Consider the following 27,204-nt stretch of genomic DNA (forward strand, 5'->3'; position numbering starts at 1 on the left):
TGCTAACACAGTGGATCGGTTGCCAGCAGTGTTTACCACAAGAGCAGTAGAAAAAGGCCTGAGAAAACGTGTGATAATCCCTAAGTGATTCAGAGACATGTAGATTAGCTGATAATGAAATATTTCTACATTGTGGCTAATATGTCCCTTAATCATTGGTTTCCAGGATCATGCTAACATGGGACTGTCTCTGAATATTTGTCAGAATCTTTTCTTCCATTCCCTTAATCAGATTGACTGTTCAATTGTTCTCAAGTAAAGAACCAGTAAGTTACTCAGACAAAATGAATGCAAGATTAGCACACTTTATAGCATGTGGTGCTCATAGGCTCATAGGGAAGTACTAAGCTAGCTGTTTTTGCAGGCTATATTTAGTCTAAGCAATGTTCTCCTTCAAAGGTGAGAATCAAACCCTGTATTTTGTATCTGTGAGGTAAACAGCTTAAGGATTATGCCAGCCCCTTACCTCCTTAAGCTAACCCACAACTTCTAGAATAAAACCCTGCACCTTGTATCTGTGAAGTAAAGACCTTAACCATTATGCCAACCTTTTCCTATTAAAAGAAGTAAATGCTAGGCTATCAGTTTGCAGACTATTACAAGCATATCCCACAACCAGAGGTCAGAATCACACCGTGTACCTTATATCCATGAGTTAAAGACCTTAATCATTATACAAACCCCAGACATGGGCCAACACATGCATAGGGAAGGAGGAACCTTTATCTGAAAAGGTATAGAATAATGGTTTTGGAAAGGACAGTATGAAAGATGTCAGTGATATAAGGACAGGGACACAGTCCGCACATCAACTTCCATTCCAAAGATCCTTTCAGATCTACACAAATATGCATAAGGTCTTTAACTAAATTCAAAGATGAGTCCTTCTAAGAAAACAGTCACAACTGAAACCATGAAGCTATGTCAGCAGCATATTACTCTAATCATTAGCAAATGTGCTGAACATATAGTGAACAACAAAGTTGCAGAGCAACCTACATAAAAAAATAAATAAATGAAAATCCCCAATACAACTTTTTAAAGTCATGAGTCCATGCACTAGAGGGCACAGCATATGACAGCCTGTTGTCAAAAGTTGTAGGATTCCATCCAATGGTTTAAATGACAATGCCATGTTAAAACATAGGTGCGTGGACATTATGGGTCCATAGGTAAGTACTGAACTAGCTGGCCTTGTGGGTCATTTTGAGCTAAGCCAATTTCCCTTTCAAAGGTGAAAACCAAACCCTGCAACTTGAGACTGTGACGTAAACACCTTAGCCATTATAACAACCCGCAACCCATTAAAATATACATACCTGTATTTGAACTTAAAACTCTGTTAATTTATATATTGCCAACTATAGGATATTAGCAAGGAATGGTAACAGAATACAAAAGACAGATGTGGCTACAAAATACATTTCATTAGACTAGACAACTTGATATCAGGCAAACAAAGTGCAACTAGCTGGGCTTGAACTCATGACTTTATGCAATCTTTCATTTAGAAGGATAGGATATTTTATTTTATTTTAAATGTGTTAATTAGGGTACAGAACTGACCCCATTGGAGCCATTTCAGTCTCAGCCCAGGGAAACACAACAGATACATGACATTGTATTATATACAGAGTGAATGACAAAATACAATAAATGCATATATTATATACAAAGTGAATATCAGAGTTTACTTGAGGGTATAAAGACAATAGATGAATAATATTTTATACAAAGTGACTGAAAAATACAAAATATACATGTGTTATACACAGATTGGCTTCGGAATGTGCATGTTGAAAGAATCACAATCAAAAACACAGCAGAGCAGATAGAAAAAGGGAATGACCAGGTTAAGTTATATGACCAGAGAGATAGCAATTGTATCTTCCTAGAGTCCTGAAACGTGCTTTTATTTGTGAACAGAAGGTGGAGTAAAAGGAAAGATGTTTAAGAAAAGAAGGGAGAGATTCCCACAGTTTGGGACCAGGGACTGAGAAATCATGGTCTGTGCAGCAAAGCCTAGTTACATTGCGTAATATTATATTTTATTATATTATATTATATTTTATTATATTATATTATATTATATTATATTAGCAAGGCATTTTAACAGAGAAATCAAACAAACAATATGTTAATTCTGGTGTACCTTGACAATGTATAATGCTCTGTGTAGTCTTCTTTCCTTTATTCCTTCTTTCATCACTTCGGCCTTCCCTTCATTATTTAAATTTAGTAAGTCCATTAAGACAACAGGTTCATCTTAATTATTGCTCTGTATGGTTTCCTTTAATTCTTGGCAACTTGGTAAGACCTTCTGAGTGCAACTTACATAGCTACAGTAATATGAGAAACCCTTTTCAGGCCAAATGATTTGCACAAAGTTACACCAAATGCAAATATATTCTGACATAATTAAGTCAAGAGCAAGTATACATACATGGTCATAAACAGATTGTTACCTAGAGCTATGATTTGTGCCACATATTGGAGATATGCTCTAGACAGGAGAGGAATGAAGGTCAGCAGGACTAAGACAGAATATGTGTGTGTGAATGAGAGGGGGGATAGAGGAATGGTGAGGATGCAGGGTGTAGACTTGACGAAGGTGGATGAGTTTAAATACTTGGGATCAATTGTTCAGAATAATGGTGAGTGTGGAAGAGAGGTGAAGAAGAGAGTAAAGGCAGAATGGAGTTGGTGGAGAAGAGTGTCAGGAGTGATCTGTGAGAGACGGGTACCAGTAAGAGTGAAAGGGAAGGTCTACAAGAGGATAGTGAGACCAGCTACGTTGTATGGGTTGGAGGCGGTGGCATTGACAAAACGGCAGGAGTCAGAGCTGGAAGTGGCAGAGTTCAAGATGTTAAGATTTGCACTGGGTGTGACAAGGGTGGACAGGATTAGGAATAAGTATATTAGAGGGTCAGCCCAGGTTGGACAGTTTGGAGACAAAGTCAGAGAGGCAAGATTGCGTTGGTTTGGACATGTGCTGAGGAGGGATGCTAGGTATATTGGGAAAAGGATGCAAAGGATTGAGTTGCCAGGTAAGAGGAAAAGAGGAAGGCCTACGATAAGGTTTAATGATGTGATGAGAGAGGACATGCAGGTGTTTGGTGTGACTGAGCAATATGCAGAGGGCAGGAAGAAATGGAAGCAGATGATCCGCTGTGGTGACCCCTAACAGGAACAGCCGAAAGAGAAAAAGAAGATTCTTACTTGTTGAACAAATTGCACATTACAGAAAAAAATAAAGCTGTTTTTTTCTATTAACTCTGAATTGCAGTCATGCTATGGGAGAAAGGACTCCAACATTGTCGAGATATTTGTGTGTGTATGTACATGCTTGTGTGTGTATGTACATGCTTGTGTGTGTGTGTGTGTGTGTGTGTGTGTGTGTGTGTGTGTGTGTGTGTGTGTGTGTGTGTGTGTGTGTGTGTGTGTGTGTGTGTGTGTGTGTGTGTGTGTGTGTGTGTGGGGGTTTGCATGCTCATGCACATTTTGCTGTCCCTTGTGCATCTTATCCATCACCCCTCCTGTACTCCCTCAGCTCAGTTGTTCTATCTTGCATGACAGAGGCTGATTGAGGCCAGTCATCCAGGTAACCATCAAGTGTTTTTCATAGTCTGTCTCCAGCACTGACACAGGTCTGCTGACCCTTGAAATGGTGCACTTCCTGCACTTCTAACACACCAGTGTACAGGCCTGATTTTGGCATTTATATCACGTTATCGAAAGATGAAAATAGTGAACGCTATTTCATCGACCCCAAAACATCTAAACATGAAAATATCAAACATTCAGAACAGCAAATTTTTTCCCATGGAAAAAATTTGCTGCTCTGAAACACATACACACAACACAAGCACATCAAACAAACAGCAACCACACACATACACTTAAATTCCTAGATCTAATGCTACACTAAACTAAACATACACTACTATCTACCCACTTATCTTAACCCAAACCCTGACCCTAAGGTCCGTCACTATCGCACACTCACCTAACCCGTGCCCTAACCCTAACTCACTTAAACCGCCCGTAACCCTAAAGTCTGTCACTATCGCACACATGCCTGACCCGCGCCCTAACCCTAACTCACTTAACCCACCCCTAACCCTAATGTACAAACAATCGCACACTTACCTGAACCCAACCCATAACTTTCCACCTCAGCGCTAAGAATAGCGAAGCCACAGAAACAACCAACCAAATGCTTTCCCAAGGAAAGAATTCGCTGTTCTGCAGCTTCGCTATTCTTAGCATTTGCTAAATAGTGTTCAATATCTGAACATTCAATGTTTTAATACTTCGATGTTCTGATATAGACCCTGATTTTGTCATGTCCATGTACATTACCTGAGGGATTACAGTGAGGCTATTATATAAGAACGGGTCAATAGTTTTAGGTAACTAACTGTTTGAATGGTTTTAAAACAGAATTAACTTGCTTACTGAGAAAGCTAAAACATAAACTGCATTAATAAAAATGTGCTGTGTAACTCTTTTAAAAATCTTCAAAGATCAGTTTTGGTTATAACAAAAGGTTTTACTGTCAACGTGAAACATAGGAGACAGTTCTCAGCTACATTTTCAAGAGATACTACCCTGGTTTCTTTAAAGGCAGTAGATATGCATGAATCATTTACTGGAACACAATATGACAATTTAATATCTGTACATTACTTTGATTATCTTGGGCACAAAGAGATACCAATTAACACCACAGAAAAGTCAGTTTGTGTGATTTATGAGACACTTGATTATACTGTAACAGAACCACTGCAATCCGGTCCTTACCATAGCTGGCCTTAGACATAGGCCAACTAGGCGGCAGCCTAGGGCGACACTCTAACAGGGGCACTTTTCGAGTATTAATTTTCTGTAAGTAGACCAGGATGGGGGCACCGAGTGGTGTGGTGAGGGGCGCCATGTAACCCTTTTGCCTGGGGCACCAGTTGACCTAAGGCCGCTCCTGGTCCTTACAATGCCATATTATGAAAAATGGGATAGGCTAGGAAGACTGCATGAAAGGACTATAAAGATACTCCATGGTGACAATATGATGACATTGACTAATAGATTGATAGCTCTTACAGCAGCTTTCCAATGGAACAAATGGAGAGCGGCTCATATAAGAACTTACACATTCATGAAGAAATCCTACAGGACTTATTTCTTGAGTGAGCTTCATTTAAGCAATCAAATTTGCAGTCAGATAGTATAACTCACCCTATGGGTGGAAGTGAAATGATGCAAAGATAGAACACTTCAAAGTGAAAACACAGAGTGGAGCTGTTACATAATACAACATACCAGGAAAATGCACTTTATTTTATGGCATAACTCACTATAATTTTTTTAATTCATAGTACAATCAGTATTTCTGGGTAAGCATGCCCACTCTTGTCATCCTGAGCCATTCCCGAAGCTTTTTCTAATAGCCATATGTAAGTTTACAAGACAAAGAAAACAATACAATAAGTAGGTGCCTTCTGCGTAGAATCTGAATGCTCTCCTTGTATGTTTGTGGACTTTGTTATAATATAGTGCAGTATTCCTTGTTTGTGAAATCAGCAAAACAACATGTCCAGAATATCAGTGAAATTTATCAAGAAGTACTTTCAAGTGGTTATGAAAACCTAAGGCAGCTAACCACTAAAACAACAGTACATGAATTTCTACTTTCAGTTTTTTTTAAGTGGGTCATCTAATATACACTATGTAAAGGATATGTATCTTTGTTAGAGAATAGAAAATCCTTATAACGACTGCTGTGGAATGGGAATACGGAGGGGGTCATTCCTCATCTTTAAATAATTGTCTCATAACAGTGATGTCCATCAAGAAAACAATAACTGCCGGCAACAAAAAGGCATTGGAGTGCTTAAGAAGCTGGAAAAGGTATGGTTATTCTACATTGTGGCACTCAAGTAAATATTCAAATATTCAAACAAGCTGTTCTTTCCTTTAATTGTCTGTTTGCACATAAAAGGTACACAGAGGAACTGATAATTATATCATTCCAGTGAACTGATTATTGTGAATTAGTATCAGCATTTTAGCTTACAAACTACAGTGGATGGTAGGGAAAATGAGGGAAAATGTGAAATGCATATGGAAATCTTGGAAATCTAAAGAACTGCAATGCGTTAGCTGACAGGATAGTCGTTTCCTCATAAATAAATAACTACGGGCTGCGAAGGGATTCATAAATGACTGTTGTCCATTTGCACAGCATTAATATTCAGAAATGTTCTGTCTTGTATAGCGCACATCTTAGAAGGCATACTTTTGTCTTAGAATTTCTAGCAACCTACACATGAGTGCTTCATATGTATTACAGTTTATGAATCCCAACCAGGGTCTTCTATGAGCAAGTGCAGTTCTCACATACTTATTACTTCATCCAGATTTCTAAATGAAGTAGTTCTTTTTATTCTTTTTAATGATATACACAACACAGCAGATAATGCGTGCATGCGCACACACACACACACACACACACACACACACACACACACACACACACACACACACAAGCCGACACTTGCATTTTTAAAGATGAAACACGGTATATGCTTATAACATCCATTCATTCTCTAGTATTCACTTTATTACCTTCAGGGTTATGGTGGGCAGGAGGCTATTCCAGTACTTGGTACCTGCAAGGCAGTAAGTTTAATCTTGAGCATGATAGTACTCCATTTCAGAATGCATACTCACTAACACACACTCTGCATACACACCTACAAGCAATTTGAAGACACACTAAGTCACCTACAGCACAGCATTAAAATTCTAGAGGTAAACAGCAGCACAAGGAGGCCATGTAGATTCTACACAGAAGGCATCTAGATGGGTACTAAACCTGACCAGCTACCCATATGACTCTAACATAGTTTTTGTATATAACAGCAACATCATGCTCAGGACCTCTATAAAAACATTCGATTACTACCACTAAACAAGAGAAAAGAAATAACAGCACTTCATTCATAACTAGCATCAAAACAACAAAAAATAAATGTCCCTCCAAAGATGTCCTTAAGTTACACATTAGCTGACAAAGCACTGACACCCAGCAAATCTGTGCAGAGCTGCCAAGGATGTAAGACTCATGGCCAGTTAGGGATTGGTGCCAGTACAACAGGTCGGAGACTGCAGCTCTTCAAGTCCTTTGTAGAGTGAGATGCAAGAGGTGTGCTGTCCACAGCAAAAGTACATTGACAGGAATGAAGAGGTGACAGTGGGTTTTGACCAAATGTCATTATTGTGTAACTGCAGGCTGTTTTTTGGTATTGCAGTTCTTCTTTCCTTTATGCAGGTGAGAAATTAAGAACTGCAATTTTGCTGTACACTATACTCTGTTCTGTAGCTAGTTCACCTGCGGGGAAACCAAAACTGTCTACATGAAGAGTGAAGCAGCTTTCCATCCTGAGACTACAACTGTAAGATGAAACACTTCACTCTGCCTTTCAGACTTGGCGCTTCCTCTATTCTAGCTTGGGTCCATTCACCTCCCTAAAAAGAGTAAAGTGCTGGTGTCATGGCTCTAAATGTGTGCAAGAAGCAAGCCTTTTAGAGCTTTAGGACTCAAGGATGCTGTTATGTTTTTCCCCATATTTCATCTAATGAGGAGAACTTTGCTGACTGCAGAGGTTGACAAAGCCAGCTCAGAACAGAGCTAACTATGCCCCGAAGCCATACACCTGCTGGAATTAACTGTAGATTGCCCTATAAGTCTCAAAGGGCCTCATGTGTGTGAGGCATGCCTGTATCACTAACTCATAAACTAACATTCATAGTACATTTAGAAGGATATTGTTCTGCATTAGCAGAGATTCTTACTGCAGCTTATAGAATTTCTACATGGAACTATTTTGATATAAAATGGAAATTAATCTTGTCTTCCAATGTATACATTGCTCAAGTCACAGTCCTTACTTAAGCATTATCTTGGACTACTATGGCATTTGACATAGGAATCAAGTTTGATGTATCTGTCCATATCTTCACTCTAGCAAACATTATAAAATGCTTTAGAAAAGTAAAAGTTACTTAAAACCATAAAATGTAGGTTTTACATTGCCATACATGTGGATTTAAACAACTTAAATATGGGTTGCTGAGGACAAGAAATATTATCATGCTGCCATGCTGCCTTCTTTTTTTTCCACATATAACCTGGTTGGATAACTCTTTCATGGTAATGTGCTCACACCAAAAAAGGGGGAATGTTGTCCTTATCCCAAACATTCTTGGAGGCTACTCTTTTACTTCTACCTTTATCTCTATGGCTCAGTGATTCAGTGACCATTTGTTCTCAATAAATTCATCCTTCTCCTGCAACACCTACTTCCTATGCAGAGATCTCTATAAGTACTACAGTTTTATAGACAACATCTTAAATCTCATTCTTTACATCCATTGTTTTTGGCCCTACCGACAAGACAAATCAATTTTAACATCCAAGTCTCTTCTTAACATCAACTGTTTTCTTCTTTCTTTCTCTCCATAGCCCACCACCACCAGCACCAGTGTTGGATCCTTATCTGTTGGTCTGATATACCCTGCCATGAACATACACATATGTACGTATATAGATCATGGGATAGAGACATAGACATATGTAGATATATAGTGACTACAAATATTAACCGATATACAGAATGGAATGTACCTAAAACCTGAGGCAAACCAGATAAAAAATATTTGAAATAGTGTTTGCATTAGCTGAAAAGCACTAAGAGATATTTAAGGTTGCCATACCTCACACAAATTCTGGCAGTGATTCGCCTTCAGATCCCAGGACTCTTTGCAGGGCTCCAGGCACTGGAAAAAAAATGAAACACTTGTTCAGAAACTGTATTCAATTTAAGCTATGAGGTATATTTACGGTGTATTAAACCTAAAATTATGCAGGACCCTTTTGATGTAGTAACATAGTGATATGATACCCGATAAAAAGCATACATTTGCATGAATTCAAAAATGAAGTCAGAATATTTAAATAAATTTGCTTTAGGCTACATATTATTATTACTGTGAAAAACAATAAGCATCCATTTGTACTGTTACATATGGCACATTTGTTTTGGATATCACATGGTTGTTGAAAGCATAGGCAGCAATCATGACCGGCAGTTTATACGCTTATTGCATGAGTGTTTTTAATTTCTTTCACAGATAGGACAATTGCTCAAGTGTGTCTGTTGGTAAATGTTGATAACTTAAGAAGGTATTGATTGCACATGCAAGATTTCAAGCATGCCAAACTTAGCATAAAAGGCTGTTTTTGTTCAAAGTACTCAGCTAATGACTGTCATCAGACTATAACTTTTTTTATGCAGCCATAGTCAGCCTTTGCTGTAATTTCTCTGGAGATATTTATATTTATTCCTCATTCTCCTTGGTTCTCAGACCCCCGGGTTTAGAAAGGCTTACTATAATAAGAAAGCCTTAACTTGGAAGGTTTCCACACCATGGTAAGCCTGACTCACAGATGGGTGTTCTACTAGGGGTTCCCCCATCACATGGTCTGTAGTTAGGATAGTGGTCTCACTGGGAAGTTAACACAGCAGTCTAGGGTAGTGGCTAATGTTAATTAGCCATGTGTTCTCTTCCAGAAATGGACACAGCTCCAAAATAACTCAGCAGAATTAATCAGAAAATCAATAGGAGTTAAAAATGAACAGCATCTTTTGATGGCATTCATTCATTCACTCCTGCAGAATTAGTTGAGAGATGTCTGTGTGTGTGTGTGTGTGTGTGTGTGTGTGTGTGTGTGTGTGTGTGTGTGTGTGTGTGTGTGTGTGTGTGTGTCTGTGTGCAAGTGGGTACTTGTCTCTAGGGGAATTAATGCACCTACATGTGTGTGTGTGTGTGTGTGTGTGTGTGTGTGTGTGTGTGTGTGTATGTGTGAATAATGAAAGTTGTGTATGGGTGTGTAAGTGAGTGAGTGAGCAAGTGCTTCCATAAGAGACAGTAAGTGTGTGGAGGCTTGTTTGTGGATGATTGAATATATGTGTGTTTGTGTGTGTGTGTATGTACAAGACAGTTTGAATGTGTGCGTGCATATAGGAGGGTGCCTATGTTACCTCAATGTGTAGGCTGGTTGTGAGAAAACTAACTAGTGTAATCAGGTCTGACAGTACAGCGTATGATTCAGAGACATGTTACCTCTCAACTGTTCAGATTTTCACAGAATGTCCAGATTTTTGGTTCATATTTTTCATCTGTTCCTCTTAAAATTTCTGGTTTTCTGGCAAATCACTTGGATGATCTGAGGATTGAAGTCACTAAATAATAACATACATCTGAGTTTCAGACTTCAAATCCTTCAGACAATGTATGTTAAAACAAACCATGTTACTCTAGCAACTTTTTAAGTTTATAAGAGCAATATTTAAAATATGTTCCTTTTTTGGGCCTTTGCCCCCCATTTTCTTGGGCTTTGTCCAGATTTCTTGCACTAAGATGTTGAGAGGTATGTCACTGAGGCACACTAATTGACTGGCCCACCTGCCTGAATCTTAAACAGACATTACTATTTTGTCTATGTTTTTTTTAAACTCTTCCTCATTTCCCCAATACTTATCTCTTTGCTGGTGGACTGAACATGTACTCATGGTTTTCAGTCTCAGATCACAGTTTTACTGCTGTCAGTCAAGAGTTGTGTCACTTTACTGACCTTGCCTCTACAAGAAATACTCTTCAGAACAACTTACTTTTACTCCGACCACCCTCAGGTCATATATAGTAGTCTTATACTTTGTTTAATGTACGATACTGAGGTTCTTTTTCTCTGAAGTTAAGTTGGACTATGCCACAAATCAGCCCAATGGTTTCAGATCATCCACTAATACTTGTTTTAAACAAGTAACATCTTTATTAAATTATCACATAAAACATAGGCAATATTACATTTATATAAATGAAAACAAATCAAACTGACATATGTTCAGTTGCAAACATTATACCTCACAAACCATGTTGACACAATTGTAGTTGCAAACATTACACATCCCTATCCAGTCATTGTCAGTCAGCCATTACATAGCTCATTCAAATCCTGCCTTCTTTTAAAATTCATTCATCCTCTGCATGTATTGATTCTACAATTTCCAATTTTCCTATGTAATTTGCTCCTACACTTTTCTAAAGATCCCAATTCCAATTGTTTTATCTCTGTTACTATAGTAACTTGTTTTAGTAAAGTTGGTTTAGATTGATTTCCAGTTTCTAGTATTTGCTTTTCTGGCACTCACCATAATTAGACTCACTACTGACGACCTGACGTCAGTCCTCAAGCGACAGCAACCGAAGCAGAAATACTAAGCCTCTGGTATTCAGGCCGGCCGAGGGCTACCATGGCAGGGATAACCCAAATGTGATGACTGCAACAGTCAAACACGAAGAACATCCTAAATTCTAGAATTTGTTCTATATTTGGGAGACATACATACAGCCTTACTGTTTATTTTTTTAATTGCTGATACAATCTGTTTTCCTAATCCTTTCTAACCTCCTCTAATTGATTCATATAGTTATCATGCAATATTTTATATGCTCTACTAATTATTCTTTTCTTAATGGCACCCTCTGTCTAGATTCTAGTAAAAACTCTGCCAATGCTGGTCTTTCATTTAGGACCCCTCTATTTCTTTCTCTTTGCCTATGCTCATATCAATCAAGGCAATCCCTAACCTGCAGGCCAAATAAATTCTTGGTCTCTTCCCATTCTATTACCTTTTCCTCTCTAGTTATTTGCTCCTAATACCTTGGTTCCTTTGCCAGTTTTCTTCAATAAATTCCAGCCCCTTCTTGCCTGTTTTGTCTGTATCCCTAATTGCAGTCATCCCATTGGCAGAATCTCCTTTCTCCATTTCCATGTTGGCTTAGTTCTTAGCATACTTTCTGCTACTTTATGAACATAATATTCTGTATGATTATTGCTATTCTCCTTAAAGGTCTGCATCTAAAATCCCAATCTCCCCTCATTTCTTGAGTACCCCCCCCCCTTTTTTCATCATCATCCCTTTCTACTTTGAATTATAGTTTTCTGCCTGTGCTGTATATAGGAGCCTTAACTGTGTTACTCTTAAATACCCCTTCAAACTGGGTAATCTCAATCTGCCTTGTTCTATTGGAAAAATCAGCGTGACTCTTGCCATCTTCCCCTCCCAGGTAAAATCTTCCAGCTCTTTATTAATTTCTGTCCACAACTTTCCATCTGGTTGATAAAATATGCCTGACCTGTGTATAAGACTAAAGGAATTCTATACATTTTAAATGCTTGTATCTTACAATTGATATCCATATAACAAAAACTTGCATTTTCTCTGTTTTTGTATTATCTTTTATTTAGTTTCTTCCCACATATCATTAACTGCCACACCAGAATCATTTTTAATCCATACTCCTAAATACTTCATTTCATCATGTCCCCATAAATATGGATAATGCTAAACCAATTCATGTATGGGAACATAATATACCACTATTGCCTTTGTTTTAGCTTCATTAATTTTGTATCCCAAAAAGATTTGAAACTGTCTCAAAAATGTTCCACAACACTGTAATGTCCCTTTCTGATTTTGTCAAGTTTAAATAATATCTGCAAATAGAGACAGCTTTTCTTGACTACCATATCAATTACATCCTTGGATTTCTGAGTCCCTTATTTTCTTTTCCAGCGGTTCTAAATATAATGTAAATAACAAAGGAGAGAGAGGACATGCCTGCCTGGTTCCTCTGCTTAATCAGAAATTACCAGAGAGAACCCCACTCATTTTAATTTTCACCTCCAATCCTTCATATATCCTCCTAATTAACCTTATAATTTTATCAGGGAATGTAAATGCTTACATTGCACTGCTCATAAAGTCCAAGCTTATTCTGTCAAATGCTTTCGCTGCATCAAGACCCACCAACAACAGTGGCATTTTCTTACATTTTGCTTCCCTCTGGATCATGTTGCGTTAATACTGTCAAATCTTTGCCTCCCCTCCACCAAACCACATTGATCCACATCTATCAATTTTGGCATCACTTTTGCCATTTTTAGCCATTATAGACATAAACATTTTATAATCATGGTTTAGGTTTGAAAAATGCCTGTATGAAGCTGGATCTGATGGAACTTCACCCTCTTTAGGTGTTACAGGTACTACCGCTTTCTTCCAGGATGTTGGCACTTCTCCTTCTCCTCTTAGGATCACAGGATCATAGGAGGTTACTAGGCTATTGACATGGAGGTCATTTCAAGCCTAGCCATTTCCTCCCAATGTAATACCATAGAGACTCTAGTCAATACCCAGAAAGTACAGCTGTGTACACTTACCATAAATGTAGATGTTCGAGTGTATTCACTGTTGCAGTCATCATATTTGGGTTATCTGCTTGCAGTAACCCTCAGTCGGCCTGATTATCAAAGTCTTGGGTCCTGCGTCGGTTGCTGTCTCATCTTCCATGACGTCAGGTAGTCAGGGGTATAAAGCATGCAGCCGATGTCATTACATCAGTTTTTCTTGCCCCAGATGCCAGGTGCCCCCATAATGGGAAGCAATTATATGCAAGGTTACACCTCCAACAAAAAAGCAAATACACCAAAAAGCTTTAAGCATAGTAAACAAGAATAGAGATATATTCAACAGAAGTCAGGGGGCTGGAGGGAGGGTAACCAGGACTGCAACAGTGAATACACTCAAAGGCAACAGTGAATACACTTGAACATCTACATTTATGGTAAGTGTACACAACGGTACAATGTTCTTCATGTTTCACTGTTGCAGTCATCACATTTGGGTAGATTCCCAAAGCTAAGGATGAGAGGAGGAAATTAGACAGCATTAGGACCAGCTATAAGGCCCTGCAAGACTGCAGTGACAAAAGCAGCTCTGGATTTAGAACAAAATTGGCAAATGGTAAGGCTTGGTGAAGGTATGTACAGAACTCCAGGTAGCAGCTTCTAGGATGTCCCTGGTAGGGACACCTCTGAGAAAGGCTGTAGAGGTAGATGCAGCCTAGGTTGAATGTGGTCTAATCCCCTGCGGGGTAGGTTTTCCATAGTGCTTATAGCAGAAATTAATGCACTTAGAAATAGTTTGCTTTGAAATGGCCTTCCCCTCTGCCCCTGCAGCAAAGGCAACCAACAGCTGTTCAGATTTCCTGAGAGGTTTAGTCCTGTCCAAGTAAAATCTAAGTTGTCTGTGCATGTCCAATGAGTACAGTATTCGTTCCCCCTTGTTTTGTGGATTAGAAAAAAAGGTAGACAAATGAATGGACTGATTAAGGGCCACACTGGATACCACCTTGGGCATGAAGGAGGGATTGGTCCTGAGGGACACCCTGTCCTCATGAAAAATGATGAAAGGCTTCACTGCCATGAGGGCCTGTAAGTCAGATACTCTTCTTGCTGAAGTGATGGCTAGAAGGAAGGCTGCTTTCCAAGAAAGGAATTTCAACTCTGCATTTGCAGCTGGCTCAAAGGGAGGTAGAGTGAGTTTTTCCAATACAAAGTTGAGGTCCCAGGATGGAGTAGAGGCTCTCCTGGGTGGTCTTAAGTTTTTGGCCCCTCTGAGGAACTGCTTCAACAGTGGATGAGAGAAAAGGGGCGGTTCTGTATTGTAATGAGCTGAAATGGCTGAGGCATGAATTTTGATGGAGGAAAAGGAAAGGCCCTTGTGAAGCATCTCAGTTAAGTTTTGAAGAATCTGAGGTAAATTGGGTGCTGCTGTACCCATCCCCTGAGTTTGGCTCCAGGAACAGAATCTTTTCCATTTTTTAGCATAGGATTTTCTAGTACTAGGCCTCCTTGCCTCCAGAATGATATCCATCACTTGTTTACTGAGGGATGGTAATGGAGAGATCAGGTAATTAGCCAGGCTGCCAGGTTCAAGGTTTGAAGCTGCGGGTGCAGAATCTGGCCCTCCTGCTAGGACAGCAGGGTAGGGGTCTGAGGCAGGTGCCATGATGTCAGCAATGACACACTGCGCAAGACGGGGTACCATTGTTGGCGTGGCCAGTCTGGTGCAATCAGTACTGTCCTTGGTTTGTCCTATTTGATCTTTAGTAGTACCTTGGAGAGGAGAGGCAGAGGGGGAAAGGCATAAACTGATAGGTTTTTCCAGGTCAAGGACAGGGCATCCACTTTTCAAGCTTGTTTGTGGGGAGTCCTTCTGTAGAATTTGTCCAATTGGTAGTTCTGGGGGGGAGGCAAACAGGTCTATCTCTGGGCTCCCCCATTTGTTTCCCAACATGTTGAATATCTTTGGTTCCAGTTTCCACTCGTGTGGGTCCATGAGATTTCTGCTTAGGTTGTCTGCCAGTGTATTTAGCTTTCCTGGCAGGAATTTAGCCTGTAGGTGCACTTGGTAGCTCAAGGCTGTGTTCCACAGAGCCATGGCTAGTCTGCAGAGAGAGAATGAATGGGTTCCTCCCTGCTTGTTTATGTACCACATAACAGTGGTGTTGTCCGTCTTTACCAATAATTGTCCTGGAAGAATGTGGTCCTTGAAGGCTGTCAGAGAATTCTGCACAGCTAACATTTCTTTTTGACTGATATGCAGGTGCATTTGACTTAGGTTCCATTTGCCCTGAATGCACTTCCCTGCCAAGTGAGCCATCCATGCATAGTCTGATGCATCTGAAGTTAGGGTTTGGGCAGCAGGGGGTAGAGTGAATGGCAGTCCCTTGTTTTGGTGGCAGGCCTCTGCCCACCAAAGGAACTCTATCTGTAGAAAAGGTATGATAGGAATCATTGATTCTAGATCCTGAGAATGTTGACACCATAGGCTTTTTAGATACCACTGTAGTTTCCTCATATGCAGTCTTGCATATGGAATTAGTAGAATGCAGGAGGCCATGAACCCCAGGGCTTGCAGTATTTTCCTTGGAGATAGCTGGGTCTTTGTGGCCAGTAGTTTGAAGTAGGCTGTCAAATGAACTTATTTATCTGGTGTGAGGTAGCCCATCAGGAAAGTTGTATTCAAACTTGCTCCCAGGAATACAATTTGCTGGCAGGGTACAAGATGGGATTTCTTTTCGTTTATGGTGTACCCCAGAGAAGTTAGCAATTTCTTTACAAATGCCAGATGATTCAATAGTATGTCATGGCTTTCTGACTGAATTAGACAATCATCCAGGTATGGGTATATTTGAATATTTCTTTGCCTGCAAATGGCAATGACTGGAGCTAGGCACTTTGCGAATACCCTGGGTGCAGTAGATAAGCCAAAGAACAGTGCAGAGAACTGAAAGTGCATGTAGCCTGCTTTAAAGCGTAGGTATCTTCTGTAAGATTCCCTTATTGGGATGTGCAGGTAGGCTTCCTTTAAATCCAATGTTGCCAACCAGGCATCTTTGCCTAGCATAGGAAGCAGCTGATGAGGAGTTAGCATCTTGAATTTTGGGATTACCAAAAATGTGTTTAGGATAGACAGTCCAGGACAGGACACCAGGAATTTTCTTTTCTGGGTACCAGAAAATGTCTTGAGTAGAAACTTTGTCCCCATTCTTCTTCTTCTGGGAAAGGTTGAATATCCCTTATGCTTAAAAGAAGGAGAACTTGCTTTTGAGCTTCTGCCCAATGATCTGGGGGTAGATTTGGCCAACCATTTGGGGTTGGTAAGGAGTGGAAGTGGAGTCCGTATCCTTGGGAAACTATTTAAAACCCATTTGTCCTGGGTAATGAGTTCCCAATTTTTTGCCTGCAGGGCAATCTTGCCCCCTAAAGGAACAGTCAGTTGAGCAGGGCTTGGAAGGAGACAGTTTATCATGGGGGGAGTCTTACTACTTCCTGCTTTGGAAGTGGGAGCCCCCCTACTGCTTAGTCCTGTGAGTCCCTTGGGACTGCAGCCTGGGTGTTCTGCTGGTTCTGGGTTTGGACTGAGAAGGCCTGGAAGAGGCAGGAAAGGACCAATTCTTAGAGTGCCAATGCCTACTAAATCTAGGAGGCTGTACTTGCAGGAAATCTTTAAGTACTTCTTCTGCTTTGTTGCCAAACAGGCGGTCTTGGTTTAAGGGAGCATCCAGCAATTTAAGCCTTAACATGATCTGGCAAAGATTGCTTCTTAAGCCAAGCATGCCTTCTAAGTACAGACCCAGTGAAAACAGCCCTGCAAAATGCCTCTAATGAATCAAAACCACATTGCAAAGTATGTTTTCCAACTTGTTCAGCAGAATGTATTAAATCCTGTAAATCTTTATTTTCAGCACAGTCAGGAATTAACATCAATTTCTGTTTAAGCAATCCAGTAATATGCTGATACTTTCACATATGAAACTGGCAGTTTAAGCCCCTAATGGCCAAGGTTGCAGAAGTGTATACCTTCTTACCCCATCTATCCGTGCCCTGGAATCTCTATCAGAGGGGTTAGGATTTTTGGCAGTAGTAGCCTTAATGCCCTCGGGTCCCTGCAAAATGGTTTCAGGATCCACAGTAGGATTTTTAAAAAGGAAATTGTGAGAGTCAGAAACCCTGTAATACCTATCAGGTTTTCTGGGAGCAGGAGGTAAAGAGTCAGGGGCCAGGCTAGATTCCAAGAAGGCATCATCAGCAATGTCCAGTACAGGAGGTATAGCTAAAGGCCTGTGTTGGGGCAGGAGTAAGAAATCCTAAGCCTCTTTTTGGAGTCAGAGTAATCCTGGCTTTCCTAGTGAAAATGCTCCCTAAGAGTACGCAAGGTTTCACCAAAAGAGAAATCCTCTGGAGGGGAAGCAGAGGGAATGGAGTCCTCTGCATCAGAATCCTCATAGGTAGATAAGGGTAAATCCTGGTCATCAGTGGAAACAGAAATTTCAGAGTCCTGATCAGAAGAATCAGAAGGAAAATCAGTCCTAGGTCTCTTAGAGAGGGAAGGGTGGCTTCCCCTGATTAGAGTAATAAGGTCTTCAGCCATTCTTATCATTTGTTTTTTAGGCATAGGGGCCTAACCATGTGGTCTGGGCGTCAGTTTTCTAGGCATGGATCGAGTTTTAGGCTTTGAAGAAGAAGAAGATGGCATCGGTTTAATATGCAAGTCAGTAGGCCTGAATACACCCTCAAAAGCCTGTGCCTGTACAGCGGCTCCAGACCCATCCAAGGTAGAGACATCCGCAGGTTCCACAGTCGAGGAAGCATCTCACGGCATACCTGACTCCAAATGGGTCTCAGTAGAGGCCTGTGAATCTGAAGTAGCGGGTATCAGGGGCTGCGAAAGTGCCTTACTGAGTACCGGTGAACTGGTGACTTGCTTAGGAGAAGCGTCATCGGCAGCTTTGGACCTATGTGGTCTGTCTCTGTCTTTATCTTTGCATTTTTTCGGAATGTCGGTAGTCGGGTGGCTTACTGAAGCCATTTCTGGATAATTGAACTGAGTACCAAAATATTTAGAAGCGTAAATGAACCGACGACGAATAGTTCGAGGTTTGAATAAGGCACAAAACTGACAACGAGGTACGTCATGTTCTGGGCCTAAGTAAGGAACGCAGTATGAATGAAAATCTTTATGAGGTATTTGCTTTCCACAAGAAATACAATTGTTAACTTTTACTGACATCAGTTTAGAGGAAGAAAAAGGTTCTCCAACAGGGTACTTAGCTTAGTTGAAGACTTCGGTTCTGAAACTCGAAAATGAAAATTTCAGAAGTCGACCGACCGGCACTTGCGAACTGCTTCTGCTTCGGGCACCACACGGCAAGAAAGACTGATGTAATGGCGTCGGCTGCATGCTTTATACCCCTGACTACCTGACGTCATGGAAGATGAGACAGCAACTGACGCAGGATGCAAGACTTTGGTAATCAGGCTGACTGAGGGATAGTGGAAGCAGATAACTCAAATGTGATGACTGCAACAATGAAACATGAAGAACATCTGTATTTAGTTATGACTTTCCATGTCCAGGATGGTTGTGGTGCCCCAGCCACTCATCCAGGTTCCTTTTGAACAGTGTCATAGAGGTGCTCTGCTTCACATGAATTGGCAGTCTATTCCAAAGATGCAGCAGTTGCTGGGAGACAAATCTGTCCTTCCAGCACATCCTATTCAAGTCGCAGGCTGTATTTAGGTCCCTGGAATGGGTGACTCTAGTCCCATTTGTTTTATGGATGTGCAGCAAATTCATTAGGTTTGGGGTCAGAGATTGCTCTATAAGCCAGGCATAAGTCTTCTCCAAGAAGTCTATATGATACTAAATATAGTGACAGCGATTTTAGATGGTCTGTGTAAGGCACTTGCTAGAACCCCTTGATCTTCTTAGTTTGAAACCTCTGAGGTCTCTCTAATATCTGCATTTGTTTTGTATAGTACATTCCAAAAGGGGTGTTATACTTAATTATGGGCCTGATTAGTGACGAGTATAGAGGGGTTTTAACCTTCTTTGCTCTAGAGGTGATGCCTTTGCTAATCAAGTGTGTTACATAGAAAGCCTTCCTTACTACAGTAGACACATGGTGGTCAAAGTTAAGGTAGCAGTCTACTTGTGATCCCAGATCTCTTACCACTTTGTAGGTACATAGGGTACTGTTGTTAATTTGATAGTGTGAAGGTACGTTGTCTTTACTGAAGGGAATGATGATGCACTTCTTTGCATTCAGTTTGAGACCGTGACTAAGACGCCAGTCGTTGGTCTGAGTAAGACCCTCCTGAAGTATAATTACTTCATTTGGGGATTCAATAATTGCACCCAGTTTGCAGTCATCCACAAACTTGGTCACCCACAGCCCCTTAATTTTGGCCTGAAGTATATACCAAACAGTAGGGGGTCCAGCACTGACCCTTGTGGCACCCTGCTGGTGACATGTCTGCTGGTTGATGTAGAGTCACCCACTTAGATAGTGTGTGACTGGTTTGGGAGCCAGTTGGCAACCCATCTTACAACAAAGAGGTTTACATTCAGTTTGATAAGTTTATTGGTAATGCCTGAGTGTGAAATTGTGTCAAAGGCCTTGCCAAGTCAAGGTATGCTGTGTGTATAGATTTGCCCTCGTCAATGGCCCTGGTCACATTTTCAAAGAAATCCACCAAGTTTGCCAGGCAGGATCTGCCCTTGATGAAGCCAAATTGGATCAGATCCAAGGTCTGGAGGCCACCTATGTCTTTATTTATGAGATCCATGATGATACATTCCATGGGTTTACAGTTGAGGCTGGTCAAAATTATAGGTCTGTAATTCCCTGGATCTGTTGCTAAGCCACCTTTATGGAGGGGAATACCTGTTGCTGTAATTAGGCTATGGCTGAATAGGGTACTTAATGGTGAGGCTAGTTTATGTTTTAGTTTCTTTAGAAGACAGACTCAGATGCCATCTGGTCCCATAGAGGCTGTGTTTTTTGTCTTAGACAAGGCTTTAATGACCTGCTCTTTGGATATGTAAGTTGGGGAGGGGCTGGAGGCAAGATTTGTGATAAGTTTGGAGAGGATAAGGGAGTGAAATTTTCCCCAAATCTGTCTGCTAGCAGGTTTGCTATCTCTGTGGGATCAGTGTGCATGTGTGATACTATTAGGCACTAGATCAGCATATGCTTGGGTCCTGCCTTTTAATTTATGCACGTTGTTGGAAAAGGCATAATAGTTATCCTTGGCTGTGATTGCTAAGTTTTTCTCAAAGTTACCCTCAGAGGATTTGACATGTTGTCTTATTTGCCTGTTGAGGCTGAGCAGGATGCTTTTCTATTGTTGGGGCCTCACCTTAGTTTTCTTAACAACTTTTTGCATTTGTTCTGATGTTAGTTGATGTTGGATGTCCACCAAGGAGGCTTGTTTTTACTTGGGCTTTGGCTTTGATTCCTCTGGAACAGCTGAGTCTATACACTTATACATGGAATTGTACAGAGATTTAGTGTAAGCTTTGGTGTAGTTACCACTTCCAGCTGGGGGTGGGGTTTGGAATGCATTTATGCCTTCCCCTAGGAGGGTATAGTTTACCTTGGTGACGTTTTTAGTCTAACTTCACCCTTTGTGAGTTCTGCTGTTAGTGCCAGTTCAAAGGTGACTGATTTTTGATCAGATTTAACTAATAAGGGTCCGACATTTGTGGTGGTACATTTGTTTGTCATGTTAGTGAGGACCAGATCTGGTATATTTGTTCCTCTTGTTGGGATTTGAACAATTTGTTCCAGGGCATTTGAGTTAACAAAGTCAAGGAACTGTTGCACTAGTGAGTTAGGGCTACAGTAGGTTTCCCAGTTGGTTAAATAAAATCTTCCAGAACTTTATCAGTTTTTTTCCCTCCTAGCTTCTAAACTTCCACAGGAATACCATCTAATCCCAGGGACTTTTCTGTAGACTGGTTATACATCAGCATTTTTATCTCATCTCCTCCTATCCTAACTGTTAGTATTTGAGCCTCATCTAACTATAACCATGACATTTTAAATTGTTCCATAAACATTTCCATTTGCATCTTTCCTTGATTTCCATATTTCTCTACTTTATACAGACTTTCATAGAATTTCCGAAATATTTCTAATACCTCTACAGCATCTTTTGTTACCTTCCTTTTTATATGCTCCCTAAGCTTGGTGACAGCCCTTTCTACTTTCTGCTTCCTCTGTCATTGTGTTAAAAGTTTTTTGTGTTCTAGAATTATTACCAAAAAAACAGTTACGTAACTGCAATATTTCCAAAGTCATGCACATTATCATGGTAATCCCTTATTTTCTGTTTAGTATTCTGTAGTTGCTCCTCTTCTTGTTCCGTGGGATTCCCCCTATTCTTCAACACTTTAATATTTGTCAATCCCTCTAAATAATTCTTGTTACTTCTTAACCATATCTCCCTTTCTCTTTATTGCCACCCTATTTTTAAACTACACTTTAATTTTATTCCACTCCCTAACTATATTTTCAGAACAAATTTTCATCTTCTCTGATAGCTTCTGAATAATTTTCACTACCCACTCCTTAAGTACCTCACTGCCAGTGTTTCAGTTTTATTTCACTAACCTATGTTTTTTATTTTGGTTATTAATGGCACATGATCTGAAATAGTTACTGAGTGCATATCAAGGCCTTCTATTAAATGCAAATGTTCCCGTGAAAAGGAAATTCTGTCTAGCCTAGCCCAGTTTTTGGATCTTGGGGAATAATATGTAAATTCACTCTGAACTCCTAGTACTGAATTCACATCTTCCATGCTAAATATTTTTTATAATTTTTTTTTCAAAAATTTACCCTCCTTTGTTATATTTTCCCTTCTGCCAACCCCCTCCGCCCCAGGACACATCTTTGTTGCAAATCAAATTCCAGTCTCCACCTAAATATAATATTCCTTGATTAAAGCTGATTATTTCTCCCAGAATTTTCTTAAGCTCCATTATAGCAGTTTTCAGTGGCATATAAATATATGGAAGTGAAATCCTCCTCTGTTGCCAGTAGCCTCTTAGTACCACAAATGTAACTTTATTATCATTTTTATCCTCTTCTATCACTTTTGGAGCTCCTCTTGCAATGAATATAAGTACTTCTGTCTTTCTTTGTCCCAGGTATTCTGCCAAATAATCATCCTGAAAACCTTTCTTTATCAAATTCACATGTTCAGTTCTTTCAAAGTATACATCCTGTAGCACAACTGTTTTCACTCTACATGTTTTAATATAGTTCACTACTCTTTCTTTTTTGCATTTATATGTGAGACCATTGAAATTTGAAGACATTACAGAAAGCATCATTTTCTTGAAAAGTTATTATTCTTACTTTTTATACATAGCTGTTTTGCCAAACGTCTTCTCCCACCTTTTTTGTTACATGCATATACTGTTTGGCAGGTTAATCTTATATACAGTTGTTTCTTGTCATCTACATCTCAGTCTATGTCACATCTAACACAACTTTTCATTTTATTGAAAGCCCTCCAACAAAAATACAAACACACCCACAATACCCCTCTAAAACCTATTAACCAAATAATAACACACAAAACTATGCACATGTTCAAATATTGAAGTTTTACCCTCCTAATAAAAACAAGTGTTACAAACTAACAGTCTCATTAACAAACTTGAGATAACCTAAAAGAAAGGTTATCCATGCTAAGATGCATGGTACAGCAAGTGCTTTTACTAAGTGCTGTTTTGCTTTTTCTTATCTTTTTGCTCTCTCAGCTGGGAAAACACTTGAATGCTTTCAGAAGACATTTTCTCCAAGCCATTTCTCTTTATCAGATTTTTGCCTAGACACACGAGAAAAAGACACAAAACTGCCAATTATACATTTGTTTGTTAGAAAAATGCCTTATAAAATTCAATATTCTTTTTCATTTAATTGCGTTCTCTTAAAACGTGATACTGGATTAAGCTAATGGTCTTAACCCAGTTATTCCTCTATGCAGGAATGTAAAAACTAAATGAAAACTCCATCTAAGCTAGAACTTCCACTGAGTGACATCTCAAACCTCTTGTATCAGAGGCATATGTGATATATGCAAATTACCATTATGAACATCAGGTGTTTCAGCTACATTGCAATTCTGAATGCCCATGACTTATTTCTTTTTTACGTCATTTCAATGGATAATTTCAGGCCAATAAAGCCAAACCCCACTAGCTGTGGATATGCATATTTCAGCCTTGTTATGATCTCATCAGCACAGCACAAGCAGAGTGTTTGATTAAGTATAAGAAACACAGGGCTGTTATACACAGCTGATGTCCATTACCATTAGGGTGACTGCAAAATATCCCAACTAACAAACTAAAAAAGGGGGTGAGAAGGTCCCACAGAAAAAACAATCAGAAAAACTAAATGAAAATTCCAGCCAAGCTAGAAATTCCACTGAGTGACCTCTGAAACCTCTTTTATCAGAGGCATATGGGATATATGCAAAATTACCCTTATGAACATCAGGTGTTTCAGCTATATGAAGATTCTGAATGCCCATGACTTTTTTTAAGTCATTTCAATGGACAATTTCAGGCCAATAAAGCCAAACACCACTAGCTGTGGATATGCATATAACTAAAACACCTGATATTCATAAAGGTAATTTGCATATATCCCATATGATACAAGAGGTTTGAGAGGTCACTCAGTGGAGGTTCTATACAAGAATGAGAAAAAGCACATTAATTTTCTTCTGTCATGCTCTTTTAACCAGATTTTTTTTTACTGTGCAGTACCTGCATTTCTTAAAACTGAACAAGAAAGAAGAGAGAAGAAAGGAGAAAGAAAAAAAACAGGAGCACTTCTTTAAATTTGTATCCCCATTACACTTAAAAATAACTGAGAAAACTTTACTTTATAGTATGCAAAGAAACTCATGCACTATTGAAATAGTATCATTAAGAAAAAAAATTGTTTTGCTTACAGTTAACTTTCACCCTCCTTTTCCTGTCTCCTGAGTATTTTTCTAAACATTAATGACGTGTAGTAGGGCATATGCTTTAAAGTCTCTTATAAGTTTAACAAAGTCCAAAAAGTCCAATATTTCCAGACTTTCTTGTTTTGTCAGGTATCACAAATTTAATTATTGCTTTGTAATCCTACATTTGTCAATTTCCAAGTTAATGATTTTATTCTCCCAACAGTAATGACATGAAATAGGGCTTATGCTTTAGAGTCCCCTACAAGTTTAATAAAGTTCAAGAAAGTCCAATATTTCCAGATTTTCTTGTTCTATTCTTATCTCCGTCTCCCATATCCTGTGTCTGCTTCATTAGCAATGTGATCTTAATTCTTCTAGTCGCCTCTTGGGTTTTTCTCCTTCTCTCAAGCATTTTCTATTGAAAAATTGAAAAATGTTACATTGCACAGTCTTTCTGTGGTCTTTATTACCAGAAGAACAAGAAGCAGAATCTCGTATTTCACAGCTCACTTTTTGATGGACAGACTTTTGTATTTCTTCTTTACCATGTACTTCATCAAAAAATTATTTTGTCCTCAAGGGAAAAATATTTTGAAGATAGCTGGGTACAGCAGTTTGAATTATGCCTGCTTCTTAATATTCCCTGAATAATGAAATAAATGTACTCCTCTTCTGCCTGATGTACAATGAATACTCATTCTCCATAAACACTCTGCTGTCTCCCACTGTTAGTACTTTGTCCTTCTGTCACAGTTTTGTCAGGATCAATTCCTTCTGCTGGTAAGTTTGCATCTTTACTATTAAAGGTCTAGGTTGCTTCCTCATAGCCAGATTTGGGGCATACAAACAATGTGCCCTTTCAATTAACAATTTCTGTTATGGAATACTAGTCAAGTTGCTTATTTGAGCTTTCATAATAGTAATACAGTCTGTTCCTTCCAGCTTCTCTGGTACACCAGAAAATCTCAGGTATTCCCTCTGTACTCTGTACTCTAATTCTATTATTTTTTTAAACATCTTTTCTTGTGCAGTCTCATATTCAGCCAGCCTTTTCTTCATTTCAACCTCTGAGGTTTGCAGTTTTATCACTTTATCTGAATATCTGTTTAAAGCTTCTTCCATTTTGTTCCTGCCTTTGATTGCTTGAGTTGATATACTCCATCAATGTTTCATTTATTTTAATCAGGTCTGTGTGCAGTTGCTTTATAGTTTCCTCTAGTTACTGTAAGTCATGTCTGGAGCTTGCATTGCTATTTTCTGAACAGCTGCAGTACTTTTCTCAGTCACTTTTTTTCATCACCTTTTGTAGCTGATTTTCCTTCAGGTCCTCCATATTTCTTTTTTCCTGGCATTGAGGGAGTGCAGTTACTAGCCAGTTACTCAAATTTACCCAGAAATGTAGGTCCACTGGCTTTCTCTGTTAGGTTTCTGTTTTCACACTGGGAGAGCTAGAATTAAGCTGTTACTCCCTGTGCAGCCATCTTGGAAGTCTCCAATCCACTGATACTTGAGTACTTTTTTAGATGTTAACATTTTCATTATATTTTATTTTGCATGGATGCACTCTTGGAACAAGGCCTGGCAGTCTTATTCACCTGCAAATACCCGGTGGTTGTGTGACCCACATAGCTCAGACAGGCTTAGTTCAAAGACGATGCATGATGGAGCTATTCTGTGGAATCATCACCTGTAAGTCAACAACTGGAGAGCAAGCATAATGCCAGTCTAATATTAGCCATATGCCATTAAAAGGAAAAAAGCAGATTTCCAGGAGATGGAATTCCGAGAAGTTCTCTTGTAAGCTTCAGTAGTTAGAGGAGCTGGAAAAGGATGATAAAACAGAGGTGCACACATCTAGGAGCGATAGAATTTGCAGTGGAGAAGATGGTACCTAAGGAAAGAAAGAGTGCTGAATAGAACAGACAAATGTGAAAGAAAGGGCGGATATTTGTGAGGCAGAGAAGTAACTACTTTTTTACTAGAGAATTGTGTAATTATAATATGAATATTATATATTGTTATTCAAAATGTGTTAAAGGGTATAGCATTAGTAAATGAATATGTATATTCACATTGCAGGAATAATACTTTACAAAAAGTGATAAAAGCTGTTGCTGAAGGCATTATTACATAACTATTTCAAGAGCTGATAGCTCAGAACCAGAAATTAAATTCAGAATATTATATAGATGGTACTCTTTCCCTAAAAATGTACAGTCAAGTACAATACAAAGTAGAAGAGAGTTACTGAGAAACATATTTTCCAGATATGCATGACCATTCACTGCCATGACACATCAAACTTCTGGATGAATGTGCTTTTAAAAGTTAGGCAGTGTGGTAACATATTTTGACACGAATCAAACAATATATGTGACATTTTGTAAGAATGTAATCAGCATCTGGGCATTGTGAATCACTTTGATGGAGCACTGAATATGACATGACTGTTTAATCAGTAAGTCAAAAATAGTAGGTCAAAAATAATTAAACAATCCCACACAGAAATGAATATTTTAAGTCTTATTACATGGATTTGCATATAGCTGGTGGCACAGATGAATGCCATGACATAATGTGAGATCTGATAAGATGAATAATCTATAGTTAAGTATCAAGCACAGACTGCAAAGCAGCCTACATTAATGCCTACGCAGAGACTGCCTTCAGTGCACATTTCAGTATATTACAGGCAAAAGCAAGTGTATGACAACATACTATCAAAAATATTTTTTTTTTCAGAGACTAATGAATTACATTTGAAAGGATGCTCGCTGAGCTATTGTGCTAAATTGTGTTAAATCTGACTTTGTCTATATAAAGTAATGGGGAAGAAAACTACAAAAATGTACACTGCAGAGTATTTGAGAAACTAAGACTTATGGGAGATGGGAGATGGTTGTCATGAGCTACAT

At 39.3% G+C, this 27,204-nt stretch overlaps 1 protein-coding gene across 1 annotated transcript in view; it reads right to left on the reverse strand.

Moving 5' to 3' along the window:
* The window catches only part of ANOS1 (anosmin 1), an 892,203-nt gene that overhangs the window by 387,281 nt on the left and 477,718 nt on the right, over positions 1-27,204 (reverse strand). Inside the window, exon 3 of the mRNA XM_044072460.1 lies at positions 8,776-8,838. Coding sequence (XP_043928395.1) covers positions 8,776-8,838 — 63 coding nt within the window. The remainder of the gene's footprint in view (positions 1-8,775; positions 8,839-27,204) is intronic.

The sequence above is a fragment of the Protopterus annectens genome, chromosome 5.part0, assembly GCF_019279795.1.
Source record: "Protopterus annectens isolate FY-2018-M chromosome 5.part0, PAN1.0, whole genome shotgun sequence".
Classification (NCBI taxonomy): domain Eukaryota; kingdom Metazoa; phylum Chordata; order Ceratodontiformes; family Protopteridae; genus Protopterus; species Protopterus annectens.